Genomic DNA, 18,484 nt, shown 5'->3' with positions numbered 1-18,484 from the left:
CTGCAGGGGAGTCACTTCACAGATGGTCAAGCAGGTCTGCAAGTGTCTTATCTGTCTCTCCCCCTCTCTGTCTTCCCCTCCTCTCTATTTCTGTCTGTCCTATCCAACAACGACAACATCAACAACAATAACTATAACAAGGATGACAAAAATGGAATAAATATTTAAATTTTTTTTTTAAAAAAGCAAAACCTTTAAAAAAATAAGTAAATTTTATAAAAGGAGTTTCACAAATATTCTTTTATTTTAAAGATTTGGATTTCATTTTACTTTTATATTTTATTAATGACTTTTACAATCAACAAAGTTGTGGGATAAGAGGGATCTTATGTGGTCTTGTTTCCCATGGTTATTTTTTCATATGGGAGACTCATTATTTAAAGGAAAAGAAGCATGACTGCATAGATGAGTTCATTAGCATGCTTAAAAATATTTACAGAGCAGCAACCTTGGATTTAACCCTTTTAAAAGTGGTAGGTTAGTTGAAGCCTTTTAATTTTTGTTATAATATTCAGCAATAAGCAATGTGGCTTTTTCTTTAACTTAATTCAAAACAGGTGGACAAGAAGAGAAGAGGCTGATTTTTATAGAGTTGTATCTACATTTGGAGTGGTATTTGATCCTGACAGAGGCCAGTTTGATTGGACAAAATTTAGAGCTATGGCTAGGCTACATAAAAAAACTGATGATAGTTTGGAGAAATATTTGTATGCATTCATGTCTATGTGTCGGAGGGTTTGTCGTCTTCCTTCCAAAGAAGGTATGTATATATATTTTTTCCTGTTTTACTTAAAGAAACAAAATTACTGAAAATTCACTACCTTCAGCTCTCATTTTAATGTTATTTTCAACATAGCAATATTCCAGGATTGTGTATGTTTGAAAGTCTCTATTCCTTCTCCTCCTTTTAGATTTTTATTCATTGGTTCATTTTCATCACTGGTACTTCACAGTTCTTGGCTGACTTTTTGAGATAGATTGTATTTTCCAACAAGTTTTTTAAGTCCACTGAATAAAGTAGGAGGTCACTTGGTTGTCCAACTACCTGTTAATTCAGATTAGATTTTTAGTCTACTTTGTCTCTGGCCATACATCTTGAACATACCCGATCTCATCTGATCTCAGAAGTTAAGCAGGGTCAGACCTCATTAGTACTTGGATGGGAGATTTTAATCTACTTTAAATTCTGTGGTAAGAACATAAATGGATAGAAAGGAAAGATCAACAGGACTGGAGATTTAACTCACCAAGTAGGAGTTGAGGCCTTGCCCTAAGTGTGGCCCAAGTTCAATCTTGAACACCACGAGGGAGGTGCTGTGGTACTAGAGGAAATTCTGATGCTGTAGTTTCTCAACCTTTAAATCTACCCATGTGTGTTTGGAGGTGGGGGAGAGAAATGGCATGGAAGCAGTGAAATCATGCATGTATGAGGCTCTGTTATATGTTGTGTTATCTGTTATTTATGGTTACTACAAAGCCTTCCTTTTTGTTTTTTCTCTTTAAAAAACAAATTGTATTAGTGATTTAATTTTGATTTACAAAATTATATGATAATGGGTATAATTCTATACCATTCCCACCACCAGAGTTCTGTATCTCCATTCCCTCCACTGGAAATTGCAGTAGTTCTCCCAAGATCACAGATATGGTTTGACTATTATATCTTTACTACCTATCTATATTTATATATTTGCCCTTTTTTATTATGTTCCTGCCTTCTCTTCCTTTGTAAGCCACATCTGCTACTTCTGAGTGTGTCCCCGCCCCTCCTTTTTTTTTTTTTCTTTTTCCTCTTCTCTGTTCATCTTCCTCTAACATTTACCACTCTGGCAGTATAGACCAAGATTCTTCAGTGGACATGAGTGATAGCAGGTGGGGTAGGGCTTTGGAGAGGAAGTTCCAGGACACATTGGTGAAGTCAGCATGGAATTATAGTAGTTTCTGCAACTTGCTGTCTGAAAGGCAAAAGATATAAAGCAGGACAAATTGTTTAATAAACAGGAACCCAAAGGTAGGAATACAGCAGATGAGATTAGGGATCTTCAGGTGAGAAGAAGCTAGGAAGTCTATTTTAGGTATGTTCCAAGGGGCCCCATGACTTTAGTAATTTTTGCCTGAGCCTGATAGGCAACATGCAAGTGGACTAAAAACAATATTTGAAAAAATGGTGTTTGAGTTGGGAAGATGGTGTTCAAGTTAAGAATAAAATAGAAGGCGGGATCAGGGCAGAGAGTAGCTCCCAACCATAAGGAAAATATGTAAATCAACTATTTACCATGTCAGTCTGACCCAGAGCCCATATCTATTCATGTTTAGCACAGGAACCTATATAACCTCTGTGTCCCTGTCAATCTGAGCTCACAGTCTATTTTCACAGCTGGGAACATTCTAGGCTCTTTTTTTTTTAAGATTTTTTTTTTATTTATTTATTTTTCCTTTTGTTGTCCTTGTTGTTTAACACTGTTGTGGTTATTGATGGCTAGGACAGAGAGAAATGGTGAGGAGGGGAATGCAGAGAGGGGGAGAGAAAGACACCTGCAGGCCTGCTTCACCGCCTGTGAAGCGACTCCCCAGCAGGTAGGGAGCTGGGGGCTTGAACCGGGATCCTTAGGCCAGTCCTTGTGCTCTGCAGCACATGCGCTTAACCCACTGCACCACTGCCCGACTCCCTCTAGGCTCTTTTTAAAGAGGTAGATCTATTCATGAGAAAGAGCATAAAGAATGTTCTGACATGCAGTGTTGGCAATCAAACTTAGGATCTCATGCATGTAAGTTCTGTGTACTACCCACTGCACCATCTCTCAGGTTGCTGTTTTTGTTTTATTTGCCTAATTCCTGCTAGCTTTATATAGTTATATGAGTGAATTCATCACTTGAACCTAGCTTTAAAAGAAAAGTGTAAGGCTAATTACTAAATTTCAATTGAAAAGTTAGTGCAAGAAAAAAAAGAAAAGTTAGTCCTTCCTTGATAGTAATGATTGGGGTTTTACTTAGATCATTTTCTCAAACTTCCTTAGTTCACAGCACTGTTTCATTTCTTTTTTACTGTATATGAGCCCAAAGGCCTGTTTAATGCACTTGAGACCTAATAGTGCTATTGTGAGTAAGTAGGTCCAGGAAGCTTAATAAATATTTGTTTGCTTTTATATTTTTTGTTATTGACCTAATAATCATGTAATTGTTTGAATATATAACTTAACTTAAAAAGAAAAAATACTTTGTTTCTTCTTTAACTGACCAGTTTTTGCACCTGTTAAGCACTGTAACAGCTGCCTAGATCTCCAAAGTAGAGTAGGCACTCTGATTCTTATTTCATGTTCAATATTAATTTTCCATGGTCTTTCTTTTTTATATTTTTTTTTATTTTGAGCTACTTTTAGGCTTTCAGAAAAGTTAGGGGGCAGTACAAGTTTACATATATATTCCTTAGTCTGCCTCTATTCTTGTAACACATTGCATGATTATATAACTAAGTAACAGCATAATAATTAGCCCAGGAAACTAGCATTTGTACAATACTTTTAACAAACATAAGCGTTGGTTTGATTTTTTTTTTAATAGCTGTGGTAATTTATTTATTTATTTATTTATTTATTTTGCCTCCGGGGTTATTGCTGGGGCTCGGTGGTTGCACTACGAATCCACTGCTCTTGGAAGCCATTTTTTCCTTTTGTTGCCCTTGTTTATCATTGTTGTTCCTATTGCTGTGGTCATTGTTGGATAGGACAGAGAGAAATCGAAAATGGACAGGAAGACAGGGGACGAGAAAGACACTTGCAGATCTGCTTCACTGCTTGTGAAGTGACTTCCCTGCAGGAGGGGAGCCAGGTGTTCTAACCAGGATCTTACCCTCTCCTTGCACTTAGCACCATGTGCGCTTAACCCACTGTGCTAACAATCTAAAGTTGAAACAATGCCATCACAGACTAGTACTTCAGAATACTGTTTGACAATTGTCCCTGTGCTTTTCTCAAATTTTAAAAAAGCCTTAGGTGTCACTAATTCTTTGAGTTACATTGGTATATTTGAGAAACAGTGAACTTTGATATGTGGGTTATTACTTAGCTCTTTTTACTTACATATTTTTTAATTTCTTTATTGGGGATTAATGGTTTACAGTTGACAGTAAACTACAATAGTTTGTACATGCATAAAGTCTCCCAGTTTTCTTCATAACAGTTCAACCCCCAGTAGGTCCTCCTCTGCCATCATGTTCCAGGACCTGTACCCTCCACCCCAGAGTCTTTTACTTTGGTGCAATACACTATATTTATATTTTTAAATAAATCCAGGTATTTTTCCTCTGATTAAAATATGGACTGATAAAAACAGATGGTAGTGCAACCTTAACATTAAACATTACACTGTATAAGGGCCCAGGTTCAAGGCCCTGGTCCCTAGCTACAGGGAGAAAGCTTCATGAACAGTGAAACAGTGCTGCTGTTGTCTGTCTGTCTGTCTCTCTCTCTCCTTCTCTCTTCCTTCTTGATTTCCCTCTGTCTCTATTCACTATACATAAGCACAGTCAATAAAGCACTGAACTCTCAAGCATAATGTCCTGATTTTAATCCCTGGCACCCACGTGCCATATATAGTGATGCGATGGTTCTCCATCTCTCATTAATATATAGATAAACTTTTTTCAAAAATGAGAAGTAGTTACAGAAACTATACAATGGTAATTCTTAGATGTATGTTTTAGAAGACATTACTTGTTTTAAGCCTGTGATGGAAATATTTTTGAAATTAATATTTTTCTTCTTGTTTCAATGTAGAATTGGTGGATCCAAATATTTTTATCCAGCCAATAACAGAAGAGCGTGCTTCCAGGACTTTGTATCGCATTGAACTTCTAAGGAAAGTACGGGAACAGGCCCTTCGACATCCACAGTTGTTTGAACGCTTGAAGCTTTGCCATCCAAATCCAGATTTACCAGTCTGGTGGGAATGTGGACCTCATGATAGAGACTTGCTCATTGGAGCTGCTAAACATGGGGTGAGCCGAACAGATTATCACATTCTCCGTGATCCTGAACTCTCATTTATGGCAGCCCAGAGGAACTACAGTCAAACTAAGATGACTCATTCAAGGACTTCTACCCCACTTTTACAGCAATACCAAGTAGCACTTTCTGCTTCTCCTCTTACCTCTCTACCTAGGCTCCTGGATGCTAAAGGTATTATTCTAGAGGATGTGAAAGTTAAAAGCGAAAACCTCAAAGAGGAGCCTCAGTCTTCTGAAGAAGAATCTATGTCTTCAGAGGAAAACAGGACACTAATAAAGTCTGAGCCTGTAAGTCCAAAGAATGGTGTTGTACCACAGGCTACTGGAGACCAGAAATCTGGTGGAAAAGGTGAAACAGACAGACGCATGGTTGCAGCCAGAACAGAACCCCTTACTCCAAACCCAGCTTCTAAGAAACAGCGAGTCCACAAACGAGGCTCAGAATCTAGTTCTGATTCTGACTCTGATTCTGAGCAATCATCCTGTTCTTCCAGATCATCGTCTTCCTCATCTTCCTCCTCCTCCTGTTCCCATTCTCGATCGGGCTCTAGTTCTTCTTCATCCTCCTCTTGTTCTTCAGCATCATCATCCTCATCATCATCGTCGTCATCCTCCTCCTCCTCATCTTCATCAGAAGAAAGTGACAGTGAAGAAGAGGAAGCCCAAAAACGAGGTATATGCTTTTGTTGTATTTAAGACATTTCAAGCGAAAATTAAAAGAAGTTGATTCAGACAGCTTAAGCATGTTTAAGATTATTAGCTTCTTTGTATATAGATTTTCTTTTTTTTTAATATTTATTTATTCCCTTTTTGTTGCCCTTGTTTTTTTGTTTTAGTTATTATTATTGATGTCATTATTGTTGGGTAGGACAGAGAGAAATGGAGAGAGATGGGGAAGATAGAGAGGGAGAGGAAGATAGACACCTGCAGACCTGCTTCACCACTTGTGAAGCAACTCCCCTGCAGGTAGGGAGCCGGGGACTCAAACCGGGATCTTTACTGCCAGTCCTTGCTCTTTGCACCATGTGCACTTAACCTGCTGCGCTACCACTCGACTCCTATATATAGATTTTCTTAGAGAAGTACTTCTGAAAAGGAAACTAGAATTACTGGTACACAGCACCCACTCAATATTCAGGTCCAAGAAGTTTGAAATTTTAGTTTTATTTCTTTTTTGTTGCTTCAGATGTATTGTTTTCCCTGGAATAAGTTAACCAGTAAGTAAATAAGATAATATTCTTGGGCCAGGGAGATAGCACAATGGCTATGCAAAAAAAAAAAATTCATACTTGGACCTCCCATTGCCAGAACTGGGCAGTCAGTCACAGGTTAAAAAATAAATATATACACTGATAAAATATTATATTCTAACAACCAACATAATTTCTAGCTTTAACAGTCAGACCTATAAGAATTTCACAGGCAAGTGTTTACTCAGAAAAATCTAGAATAAGAACTATAGCTTTTTAGTAGAGTAATTTTAGGTGATAATATTCTATAGGCTCCTTGCAGCATTCTAACATATTAGGGTAAAGAAATGAGTCAATGTCAGATAGGCACAAGAACCATTCAGGCTTAAAGGGGCTTGTACCCCATCAGAGCCAGAATCTCTAATAATACCCATATAGAGCTAACTTTCAGAGTAGACACAAAGAGATAAGCAAAACTAAAAGTGGCCCTCCTTACAGAATGATAGTATGTCCATCAGGTTTTTATCATCTTTTCCATCAAGATGTAATCTATCAATTAGGAGCATATGTATTTCCAGGAAAACAAACTCAGAAAGTTAAGTAGGGGTCTAATTTTCATGCAGAGGAGAATTTTTAAAATCTTTTTCCCACAAATATGTTTTGTGTGTGTGTGTGTGTGTGTGTGTGTTATGTTTATTTCTTAAATGATGGGCACATTTTTTTATTCTAAGAAAATTGTTTAAAGATTTGAAAATATATATGAAATCATTTAATCTTTTAAAAAATAAAATTATAATTGGGGATGGGAATAGATAATGGTTGTGCAAAGAGACTCTCATGCCTGAGGCTTTGAAGTCCCAGGTTCAATCCCCTTCAACACCATAAGCCAGAGCTGAGCAATGCTCTGGTGAAGATAATAATAATAATAATACAATTATTCTTTATAGATGGTACCTCTCACATGAAAGCCTATGATGAAGAAAGTGTTGCATCATTGAGCACTACCCAGGATGAGACCCAGGATAGTTTCCAGATGAACAATGGAACAGCAGAATCAGCTTACATCTTACAAGGGGGATACATGCTGGCAGCTTCATATTGGCCAAAGGTAAATGACTAATATTTTTCCTTGTCATTTTTTGTGTCTTCTATATTGCTTCAGAGGAGGTTGCTATCTTATGTTTATAAACAGGTCATTTGAGATTTATGATAACATCTTGATGGTAGCATGAAAACAACCAGCTATTACTAACAAGTAAATCAAATCTACTTAAATGCATACATTTCCCACTTAGAATAAAAGATAGGCCAGCAAAATAGCTCACTTAGATAGGCCACCTGTTTTGTCAAGTCTGAGGTCCAGATTCAATCCTTTTTCTCCCCACCAGACTATAGGAAATATCTATACATCTCTCCTTCTGTCTCTGTTTTTCATGATCTCAGATAGAAAAAAAAAAAAAAATTGATTCAGAGCAGTACAACTGCCATAATGACAAAAGAAAGTAGAATAAAAGATAATGAATGCATATGCTCTCACACAAGGTAATAATAAAATGTGTTCCTATAAAATAAGTGCTTTCCCTTGAATCTTCTCAAGGGAAACTTACCATAGTCAGTTGAAACCTAGAAAAAAAACTAGGTTCGTTTAAGTACATTTAGTGGTGGAAGTCTACATCCTATTAATGGAATACTCAAGGTATGTGACTACTTGTGCCAGAGAAACTAATAATGTCACAATGTATATGTGAAGACCTGTGTGTATATCAAGTAATCCTATTTTGTTCCAGCGTTAAATCCCTCAAGGTTCCGAGCCATTTGATCTCCAAAAGTCTGACCACATTATTAAATATATTTTTTATATATTTTACTGCATGCTTTTCCAGGACCGTGTGATGATCAACCGGCTGGACAGTATCTGTCAAACAGTTCTGAAAGGGAAGTGGCCTTCTGCTAGAAGAAGTTATGATACGAACACAGTGGCTTCTTTCTATACCACAAAACTGCTGGACAGCCCTGGTGCAGCCACAGAATATAGTGAGCCCAGCGCACCCACTCCTCCAGGTGCCGGTGTTAAAGAAGAACATGACCAGTCAGCACAGATGTCAAAGGTGAAGAAGCATGTACGAGAAAAGGAGTTTACAGTGAAAATCAAAGACGTATGTTTATTTTTATTGCCCTAGGACCTGATTGCGATTGCGGTGTGCAGCATGCTTTTCCTGCAAATGGCTGCCTGCTCTTATTCTTAACTTCCTTCACACACTTGTTTTCTGGTATTTGGATTGTTTTCTTTTTGATATCCAGGTTATTAAACTTGAACATTCTACTAGAGGAATCACCATTAAATAAGTTTCTCTACCTATACTTCTGAAAATAGTTCTTCTGCTGATCAAGACGCTTTCTTAAACAGTCTGACAATTTCTAATTGTTTTTGTTTCTTTTAAATAACATTTAAATGGTATGTCAGTACACTTTCTAGTTAAACAATTAGCAAGTCCTATCACCAGTAACATTTCATTTTTTAGTATGACATGGAGTTAGACTGATTACTTGGTGAATCTTAGATTGTGTCCTCTGAGATGTTATATGAATAATGTATATAGAGATGTTTGTCTAAACCTGAAACTGTTACAGTGTACTAGTCACATGGAGAACACGGTTTTGCTCAGAAAACTGAGAGTATCTAGATGTTATGCATTTAAAATAGATTTCAGTATTCATTTTAGAAATTGATATAATGCTCTTTCTTCAGAGGACTTATGAACAAGAAGAGAACTTGATATTGATTAATGTTTCAGGATTTTTTCTTCTTTTTTTTTTTTTTTTTACTTTCTGTAAGTGAAAATTTCCTTCTGGTGTCTTTTGGTGACATTGTTTTTAATTGTTTCTTTCTCAATAATGGTGTTTGTTTAACAGGAAGGTGGTTTGAAGTTGACATTTCAGAAGCAAGGACTTGGTCAGAAAAGGCCACTTGACAGTGAAGATGGTGCTTTGGGGCAGCAGCAGTACCTCACTCGACTTCGGGAGCTCCAAAATGCATCAGAGACCAGCCTCACCAATTTTCCAAAATCCATGCCAGTATCAGGTGAATGTTTTAGTAATAATTCCCTTTGCATTAAATATCCCCCCTATCATTTCAAATTCTTCTTTTTACTTTTGCAATAAAAATGTGCCATGTGGGGTGGAGGGGGTGGTTCCAGGTGGTGATGCACGGGTTGAGTGCACATGTTATAATGCACAAAGACCCAGGTTCAAGCCCAAGGTCCCACCTAGAGGGAGAGAGCTCTGTGAGTGGTGAAGCAGTGTTGCAGGTGTTTCTTTGCTTGTTTGTTTTTACCAGAGCACTGCTCAGCTTTGGCTTATGGTAGTAAGGGGGATTGAACCTGGAACTTTGGAGCCTCATGCATGAGGGTCTCTTTCCATAACCATTATGCTGTCTACCCCTGCCTATAGTGCTACAGATATAGCTCTGTCTCTTCCTCTCTACCTCCCCCTACCATCTCTTTCTGGCTGTCTATCCAATAAATAAAGATAATTTTTAAAAGTTTTAAAAAATAATAATAAATAAAAAAAAAATATGCCATTTAATGTTGAGACATCTCTTAAAACATGGAGGGCAATTTAGTTTGGGGAACTTGACTATTTGTGAAATATCATTTTCTCCAGTTTATTTAACCAGATAAAAGTTCAGGGCCAATCAGTGGCTCACCTGGTTGAGTACACATATTGACAGTGCACAAGGACCCAAACCCCAACTCCTATCGGTAGAGAGAAAGTTTTGTGAGTGGTGACTGGTCTTCAGTTGAGGGAATCCAAGTAGTTGCACTCTCCCGCTAGAATCTTCAAACAAGCTCTCAAGAGTTGAGAATTTTACTGAAGATCAGCTGAGTCTCACTGTGCTACAGTATGCTGTTCTTTAACCAGGGAGATTACACAGTAGTATCACATAGGACTTGAGTGAAAGTGGTGCCAGGTTTGATCCTTAGTAGGCAGCCACCAATAGGCAGATCTGAGTAGAGCAAAGTTTTCAGTAAAGCTAATGAATGGTTTGAAGTTCCTTTATACCTTCATTTACATAATGCTACAGACTTTTGTATTATACTAAATGTGGTTGTCGTGCAATTCTTGGAAACACTTCAAACTTTTACTGGGCTTGTGCATAGCGTATGAAATTCCTATATTATGGGGAAATAGTGCTTTTTTGTGTTGATTACGATTTCCAACTGCTCCTATTACCAATTTTAATTTTAAATTGTAATTAAATTATAAATTAATTAAAGTAATTGTTATCTACTATGGATTCATTAAACCAGTATAATTTTCCAATTACTGAGATAATAGATATATATGAATTACAGTATAAATTTGAATCAGCCATATCTCTATAACTAAACTGTAAATTGCCCAAACTGAGCTTGTACACTGACAATGTAGTTATTAAAGAGTTTGCTTGTTTTTGCCAGAAAATTAGGACATATGAGGTAATAAGCTCTGGGTCTCTTTTGCCAAACTTAAAAATGGGGAGAAAAGGGAGTTGGGCAGTAGTGCAGTGAGCTAAGTGCACATGGCGCAAAGCACAAGGACCGGCGTAAGGAGCCCGGTTCGAACCCCTGGCTCCCCACCTGCAGGGGAGTCTCTTCACAGGCGGTGAAGCAGGTCTGCAGGTGTCTGTCTTTCTCTCCCCCTCTCTGTCTTCCCCTTCCTCTCTCCATTTCTCTCTGTCCTATCCAACAACGACAACAACAGTGACATCAATAACAATAATAATAACTACAACAATAAAACAACAAGGGCGACAAAAGGAAATAAATAAATATAAAAATTTTTTTTTTTTAAATGGGGAGAAAAGTCATCCCAGGGGTGGTGAAATAGGCTTCAGCTCCTCAAAAGGAACATGAAAATCTACTTCTATCAGCTACATGACTCGTGGGAAATGGGTAACCAAGTTTTAGTCTTTTCTGTTTGTTTGTTTTTAACTATTTATTTATTTATTCCCTTTTTGTTGCCCTTGTTTTATTGTTATTGTTATTGATGTCATTGTTGTTGGATAGGACAGAGAGAGATGGGGAAGACAGAGAGGGGGAGAGAAAGAGAGACACCTGCAGACCTGCTTCACAACTTGTGAAGCAACTCCCCTGCAGGTGAGGAGTTGGGGCTGGAACCGGGATCCTTATATGGGTCCTTGCGCTTTGCGCCACCTGCACTTAACCTGCTGCATTACCGCCCAGCTCCCCCTTTATGGTTTTTGAAATGTGGGGCTTGTGGGATAGAGAGGTAGCATTTTTTGGGTGAATTAAATAATACATAAAATGGAACTAGTATAGAGCTTACCAATTTACTGCTAAACAAATGTTACAATTGAGGACTTAAATATTTTATAATTAGATGCTAAACAGATGCTGCTATTATAATTACTCATAATCTAGCACTTAAGCTCCTGAAGTTTATCTGAAAGCTTCAAATAAAGATTCAGAATATAATGTAAATTAAAGAAGGGCACAAAAATAGCACACATTTCTACAAGAGGTTGAAAAGAAAGAACTCAATCCTGAAGCTGCCTTAAATACTGTACAAAGAACCAAGCAAACTGGTGTTGAACATTGAATTATTTATTACTATTTTTTATTGTGATGTTGGGTTAGTGACTTAGTATATCTAATGTCATTTATTAAATGACATTAATTAATTAAATGTAATTAATTAATTTAAAAAGACTTAAAAAATTCAATGTCTTTATTTATTGGCTAGAGACCACCAGAAATTGAGAAGGGTTGGGTGGTAGAGAGGGAGAGACTCTGCCTGCAGCTCTGCTTCACCACTTGCAAAGCTTTCCCCCTGCAGGTGGGGATGGGGGCTTGAACCTGGGCCCTTGCACATTGTAACATGTGCACTCAACCAAGTGCATCACCATCCAGCCCCCTTAATAAGACCTCTAAAGTTTTGTTTTGATAATTTAAAAAAAGCACTTGTAAATGTTAACTCAGTGTATGTCACCTAGTAGTCATCCAGTGGGAAGAAACCACTTTTAGGATTATAATTACATTTTAAGATTAAAAAAAAAAAGATTTATAGATTAGAACATATTATATTTTTCATTTTGGATTTCAGCTTCAAATGAATCAGCAATATTTAGAAGAATAACTCAGAAATAGATCATGGTAGCTGGGGTTTTTAGTTAGGATTTTGGGGGAAAGGGTCCTATTTTTGTGTGTGGAGCCAGGCTTTGCGCATATGTGATTTCACCACTCCATGCCCCCACTTTACATTCAGGTATAAAGAGAGAACACAACACCAGAGCTCCCCCCTGATGCAGTAGCACCATGGCAAGACATACTATGTCCCAAGTAACTATCTCTCCAGAAGGAGAGATGGAAGTATACCACAACACTGAAGCTTCCTTCCAGTATGATGGAGGCTGGGCTGGGCTGGGCTGGAATCTGGACTGTGCTTGTAATAAAACAGGATCACTATTTAGGTGAACTATCTTGATGGCCCCTTGGCTGCTTTTTTTTTTTTTTTTTTTTTCTTAAAGGAAGTTATAAGTCAAAGGTGTAGTGTGTAATTTGCCAAGTAGAATATGTTTATAAATGTATACTTTGGAGAATGTATAAATGTTTTCCATATGACTGCCTTTTAGGTGCTTGGTAGATTTTGCCTACACATTAAAATACTGAATAATACATTTAATTGCTATTTTTGACTTATTAGACTTTCTTTAAATTTTTTTATTCCCTTTTGTTGCCCTTGTTGTTTTATTGTTGTAGTTATTATTGTTGTTGTCTTTGTTGGATAGGACAGAGAGAAATGGAGAGAGGGAGGGGAAGACAGAGAGGAGGAGAGAAAGATAGACACCTGCAGACCTGCTTCACCGCATGTGAAGCGACTCCCCTGCAGGTGGGGAGCCGGTGTTCGAACTGGAATCCTTATGCCGGTCCTTGTGCTTTGCGCCACCTGCGCTTAGCCCGCTGCACTACAGCCCGACTCCCCTCATTAGACTGTTTTTATTGCTACATTGAAAAACAAAATAGTGTGGTCTGGGAGGTGGCACAGTGGATAAAGCATTGGACTCTCAAGCATGAGGTCCTGAGTTCAGTTCCTGGTAGCACATGTACCAGAGTGATGTCTGGTTCTTTAACTCTCTCTCTTCCTATCCCTCTCATTGATAAATAAATAAAATATTTTTTTTAAAAAAGAAAATAAAAACAAAATACTTATTTTGCTATACACAAATCATTATGTGGTTAATAAAAATAAAGATTAGAGGGGCTGGTTGGTTGCACATTCTGTAGAGCTTACATGTTACCATGCTTCAGGACCCAGTTTCAAGCCCCTGATCCCCACCTATAGGAGGAAGCTTCATGAGCAGTGAGACAGAGCTGCAGGTGTGTGTGGGGGGGGTCCCTTGCCCTCTCAGTTTCTCTCTGTTGGTATGCAAAATAAATAAGGAATTCACTGCTATCTAGAAACTTAAGAGTTCTGTGTAAGAGGCAGGATTGCACAAAATTTATGAGAAAAAATAATGTTTTTTCTAGAAAATTACATTGGTTGGGGAAGGTGGAAGAGGGTCAGAGAGTAACATGAAAACAGAGATTGGATGTTAGGAATATAGAAAATAGTTTCTGGATAAGCTGGCTTGACCTATGCACAAGTACTTTGGTGTACTTTTGCACCAAAATAAATAAAACTGTTGGGTGGCGGTGAGGAGGGGTTCAGGTCCTGGAATATGATGGCAGAGGAGAAAACAGAAAAGAAATTAAAAGGGGGGGCACAGGGAAGGAGGGAAGGAAGGCAGAAAATGGGGGACAGGCAGTGGCACACCTGGTTAAGCACACATAGTACCAAGTGCAGGGACCCAAACAATGATCCAGGTTTGAGCCCCTACTCCCCCTCTGCAGGGGAAAGCTTCATCGGTGGTGAAGCAGGTTTTCTCACTCCCTCTCCTCTCTCACTTTCTCTCTGTTCTATCCACCGAAGTGGAAAAAATGGCTGCCAGGAGCAGTAGATTCCTGGTGTAGCCACTGAGTCCCAGTGATAATCCTGGAGGAAAAAAGGAAGGATGGAAGGAAGGAACCCCTTAAATGATTCAAAATGCATTTCAGGGACAGTGGAGTTCATTCCTTTCATGTTTTGACACCCTGAGTTTGATCCCCTGGAACCTATAAGGAAGTTCTAGATTATATGTTTGTTTGTCTTTGGTCACCAGGTTTATCACTGTGGCTTGGTGCCAGCACTAGAAAGTCACTATTCCTGATGGCCATTTTTTTCCCCATTTATTTTACCAGAGCTCTGGTAAGCAGAGTAATCAGCTCTGCTTGATGTTGTTGCTGGGGATTGAACTTGGGACCTTTGGTGCCTCAGTCATGAAAGTATTTTTACATAACCATTATGCTATTTCCCTGGCCCCTTTTTTTATTTGATAAAACAGAGAGAAATTGATAAGATTAGAGGGAAATAAAGAAAGAGACAGACACCTGCAGGCCTGCTTTACTGTTCATGAAGCATCCTCCCTGCAGTTGGGGAGCCGGGGCTCAAACTCAGGTCCTTGCAATTAACTGAGTATGCCACCACCTGATCTTCTCTAGTTGCTATGTTTTTAAGGTCAGAAGTTGTTTCATTCACTGAGTCTCTAAAGTACCTTGTACTTAACTATTTGAATATTTACATAAAGGAAAAGCATTCTTTCATACCTCTTAGAGAAAATTTTATTCAGTGCTTCGAGGAGAAAAATTTAGTAAGAAAAATTTTACAGGTGATCTTAACTACCCTAAGTAGACTGGGAGGAACATGAACTATGGGAAATTAAGAATGAGTTGGTTAAGTGGCCGGGTGGTAGCGCACCTGGTTGAGCGCACATGTTACAATGCGCAAGGACCCAGGTTCAAGTCCCCAGTCCCCACCTGCAGGGGGAAAGCTTCACGAGTGGTGAAGCAGTGCTGCAGGTGTCTCTGTCTCTCTTCCTCTCTATCCAACCCTCCCCTCTCGATTTCTGGTTGTCTCTATCTAATGAGTAAAGATAATAAAAATTAAAAAAAAAAAAGAATGAGTTGGTTATGAACAAGGAAACACAAATTGATGCCAACATTTAAAAAGCCTTGAAAGTTACAAATGTCCTTAAATTTAGGTTTTTTTGGATTAAGGTCATTTTTAAAAATATTTATAAAATGGAAACAGTGACAAGGCCATAGGATAAGAGGGTTACAACTCCACACAATTCCCACCGCCAGAGCTCCCCTGATAGCTTTCCTATTCTTTTTTTTTAAATATTTATTGTATTTCTTTATTCCCTTTTGTTGCCCTTGTTGTTTTATTGTTGTAGTTATTATTGTTGTTGTCGTTGTTGGATAGGACAGAGAGAAATGGAGAGAGGAGGGGAAGACAGAGAGGAGGAGAGAAAGATAGACACCTGCAGACCTGCTTCACCACCTGTGAAGCGACTCCCCTGCAGGTGGGGAGCTGGGGTTCGAACCGGGATCCTTATGCCGGTCCTTGTGCTTTGCGCCACCTGCGCTTAACCCACTACGCTACAGCCCGACTCCCAATAGCTTTCCTATTCTTTAACCCCATGGGAGTATGGACCCAGGGACATTATGGGGTGCAGAAGGTTGGAAGATCTGGCTTCTGTATTTGCTTCCCCACTGATCATGGGTGTTAACAGGTCGAACCTGTCATACTCCCAGCCTGTCTCTTTCCCTAGTGGGGCAGAGCTCTGAGAAAGTGGAGCTCCAGGACACATTGGTGGGGTCGTCTGCATCATGGTAGCATCTGGAACCTCAAGTATTGAGGCTGATATGGTCATGTTTTTAAGTGAAGATAATATACGATTAGATATTGTGGCACAAGAGTAAAAAGATCAATGATGAAATAACACTGTAGGGGCCAGGCAGTGGCGCCCCTGGTTAAGTGCACACACTACAGTGCACAAGGACCCAGGTTCAAGCCCCTGGTCCTCACCTGCAGGGGGAAAGTTTCACAAGTGGTGAAGTAGAATTGCAGGTGTCTCTCTCCCTCTTTATCACCCCCTCCCCTCTGAATTTCTCTCCTCTATCCAATAATAAATAATAAAAATTTTAAAAAAAGAAATAACACTATAAGAGAATGGAAGGTGGTCCAGGAGGTGGTATAGTGAATAGTGACTCTAAAATATCAGATCTGAGTTCAGTCCCCACATGTACCAGAGTGATGTCTGGTTCTTTCTCTCTCTCCACTGTCTTCATGAATAAATAAAAATTTTTAAAAATAAAAAGAAGAAAAAAGAAAATGGAGGAATTAATAGATTAAATAAAGGAGAAAAGTGTGTCTCATATTTGAGAAAGTCATGAATGTTCCTCCAGAGGGGGAAGGGTGAAAAGATGTATGAATATCAGGGAGAGAAACTGAGGAGACAAGTCAGAAATTGAAAGCAACCTAGATTGATGTTTCCAGTCCAATTATTGCTTGGCTTGGGATATTCAAAAAGGTGATTAAGAACTGGCTTTTATATCACTGTTGTGCATTTTTTATTTGATTAGGTACTTCTATTCAATCAACCCTTGGTGCCAATGGAATTATACTAGATAACCAACCTGTTGTCAAAAAAAGACGAGGAAGGAGAAAGAATGTAGAAGGTGTTGACATTCTCTTTTTTAACAGAAGTAAACCAGCTAATCATGTAAGTAGAGCAGTGATTAAAAACCACTTGTTCTTGAATTAAAAATGCGTCCTTAGGAAATGTACATACTGTGTTTTGTGAATGGTAGGACAGTAGTTAGGAGATTACTTTAAAACTTAGCAGAATTTTAAGCAATAGCTTGGCTTTTTCCTCTTCAGAAAGAATTGTTTCATTGGGTCAGAATTAAAATAATGAAACATGGAAATCAGATCTTCATCTGGTGTTTTTCTGTAGGTTTCTTTAGGCTTAACTGCCTCACAGATTTCTGCAGGAATAAATCCAACACTGTCCTATAATCAAGGAATCCCTGATGGAGAAAGTCCAGTTCCAGTTATTAATCTTAAAGATGGGACAAGACTTGCAGGTGATGATGCTCCGAAGAGAAAGGACTTGGAAAGATGGCTTAAGGAGCACCCTGGTTATGTGGAAGACTTGGGAGCTTGTATTCCTGTAAGTGAGAACTTACCAGCCTTGGCATATTTTAGTCTCTGAAGGATCTTTCTAACTTTCTCTCATGACTACGAATGACTATACATTTTTCTACTTAAAGCCATTCTACATCACTGCTTATAAATCATTTACCATGACTTTATGACTAAGTTCTTAAAAATATGAGACAAGTGGGGGAGATAGCATAGTGGTTATATAAAAGATTAGAAGAGAAAACACTAAGCAGAACTTGGAATGCAGTTGGTGTACTGCATTAAAGAAAAAAGAGTCTGGGGTGGGTGGGAGGAAGGATTCAGGTCCTGGAACAGAATATGGCAGAGGACCCAGTGGGGGGTTGTATTATTATGTGGGAAACTGGGAAATGTGCCTGTACAAACTATTGCTATTTACTGTTGACTGTGACACATTAATCCCCCAATAATGTGCTTGCTTCAGCAGCACATATACTAAAATCCCCCAATAAAAAACTTTTTTTTAAAAAAAGACTTTCATACCTGAGACTCTAAGGGTCAAGTTCAATCATCAGCACCAATATCAGCCAGAGCTGAGCAGTACTCTGGTAAGAGAAAAAGAAAAAAATATGCACACACACATATACGTATATCAGGACCAGGAAACACTTCAGTATGTAGAGTGCATGACTTACTATGTGAGGCCCTGGGTTATATCCCCAGCATATAGGAACACAGAGAACAGCAACAAGTGACACAGTGCCCCAGTGTCTTTTTTTTTTTTTTTTGCCTCCAGGGTTATTGCTGGAGCTCAGTGCCTGCACCATGAATCCACTGGAGGCCTTTCTTCCCCCCCCATTTTGTTTTTGCCCTTGTTGTTATTGCCATTGATGTTATTGGATAGGACAGAGAGAAAATTGAGAGATGAGGGGAAGACAGAGGGGGAGAGAAAGAGAGACACCTGCAGACCTGCTTCACCGCTTACGAAGTGACCCCCCTGCAGGTGAGGGGCCAGGGGCTCAAACCAGGATCCTTGCGCCTGTCCTTGCACTTTGCGCCATGTGCGCTTAACCTACTGCACTACCGCCTGATGAATCCCACCCCCTCCCCGTGTCTTCTTTCTCTGTTAGTTTTTGTTTTTTGCCACACGGCTTATCACTGAAGCTTGGTGCCTGTGTGACTTCACTGTTCCCAGTGAACTTTGTTTTTTTACTCTTTCTTTTTGACAGAGAGTGAGAGACAC

At 38.8% G+C, this 18,484-nt stretch overlaps 1 protein-coding gene across 19 annotated transcripts in view; it reads left to right on the top strand.

The window, feature by feature from the left end:
- The window catches only part of CHD9 (chromodomain helicase DNA binding protein 9), a 224,742-nt gene that overhangs the window by 193,502 nt on the left and 12,756 nt on the right, over nucleotides 1-18,484 (top strand). For 15 of the 19 annotated variants that reach the window (XM_016194860.2, XM_060185542.1, XM_060185538.1 and 12 more), the window contains 7 exons: nucleotides 558-760; nucleotides 4,776-5,678; nucleotides 7,143-7,303; nucleotides 8,079-8,351; nucleotides 9,109-9,277; nucleotides 16,701-16,840; nucleotides 17,075-17,290. In XM_016194860.2, coding sequence (XP_016050346.1) covers nucleotides 558-760; nucleotides 4,776-5,678; nucleotides 7,143-7,303; nucleotides 8,079-8,351; nucleotides 9,109-9,277; nucleotides 16,701-16,840; nucleotides 17,075-17,290 — 2,065 coding nt within the window. The remainder of the gene's footprint in view (nucleotides 1-557; nucleotides 761-4,775; nucleotides 5,679-7,142; nucleotides 7,304-8,078; nucleotides 8,352-9,108; nucleotides 9,278-16,700; nucleotides 16,841-17,074; nucleotides 17,291-18,484) is intronic. The other 4 variants (XM_007538358.2, XM_060185546.1, XM_060185550.1 and 1 more) reach the window with 2 other exon arrangements.

This window comes from Erinaceus europaeus, chromosome 2 (genome assembly GCF_950295315.1).
Source record: "Erinaceus europaeus chromosome 2, mEriEur2.1, whole genome shotgun sequence".
In the NCBI taxonomy this organism is placed as follows: Eukaryota; Metazoa; Chordata; class Mammalia; order Eulipotyphla; family Erinaceidae; genus Erinaceus; species Erinaceus europaeus.
The sequence above is the reverse complement of the archived record's forward strand: the minus strand, read 5'-3'. Positions and strand labels throughout refer to the sequence as shown.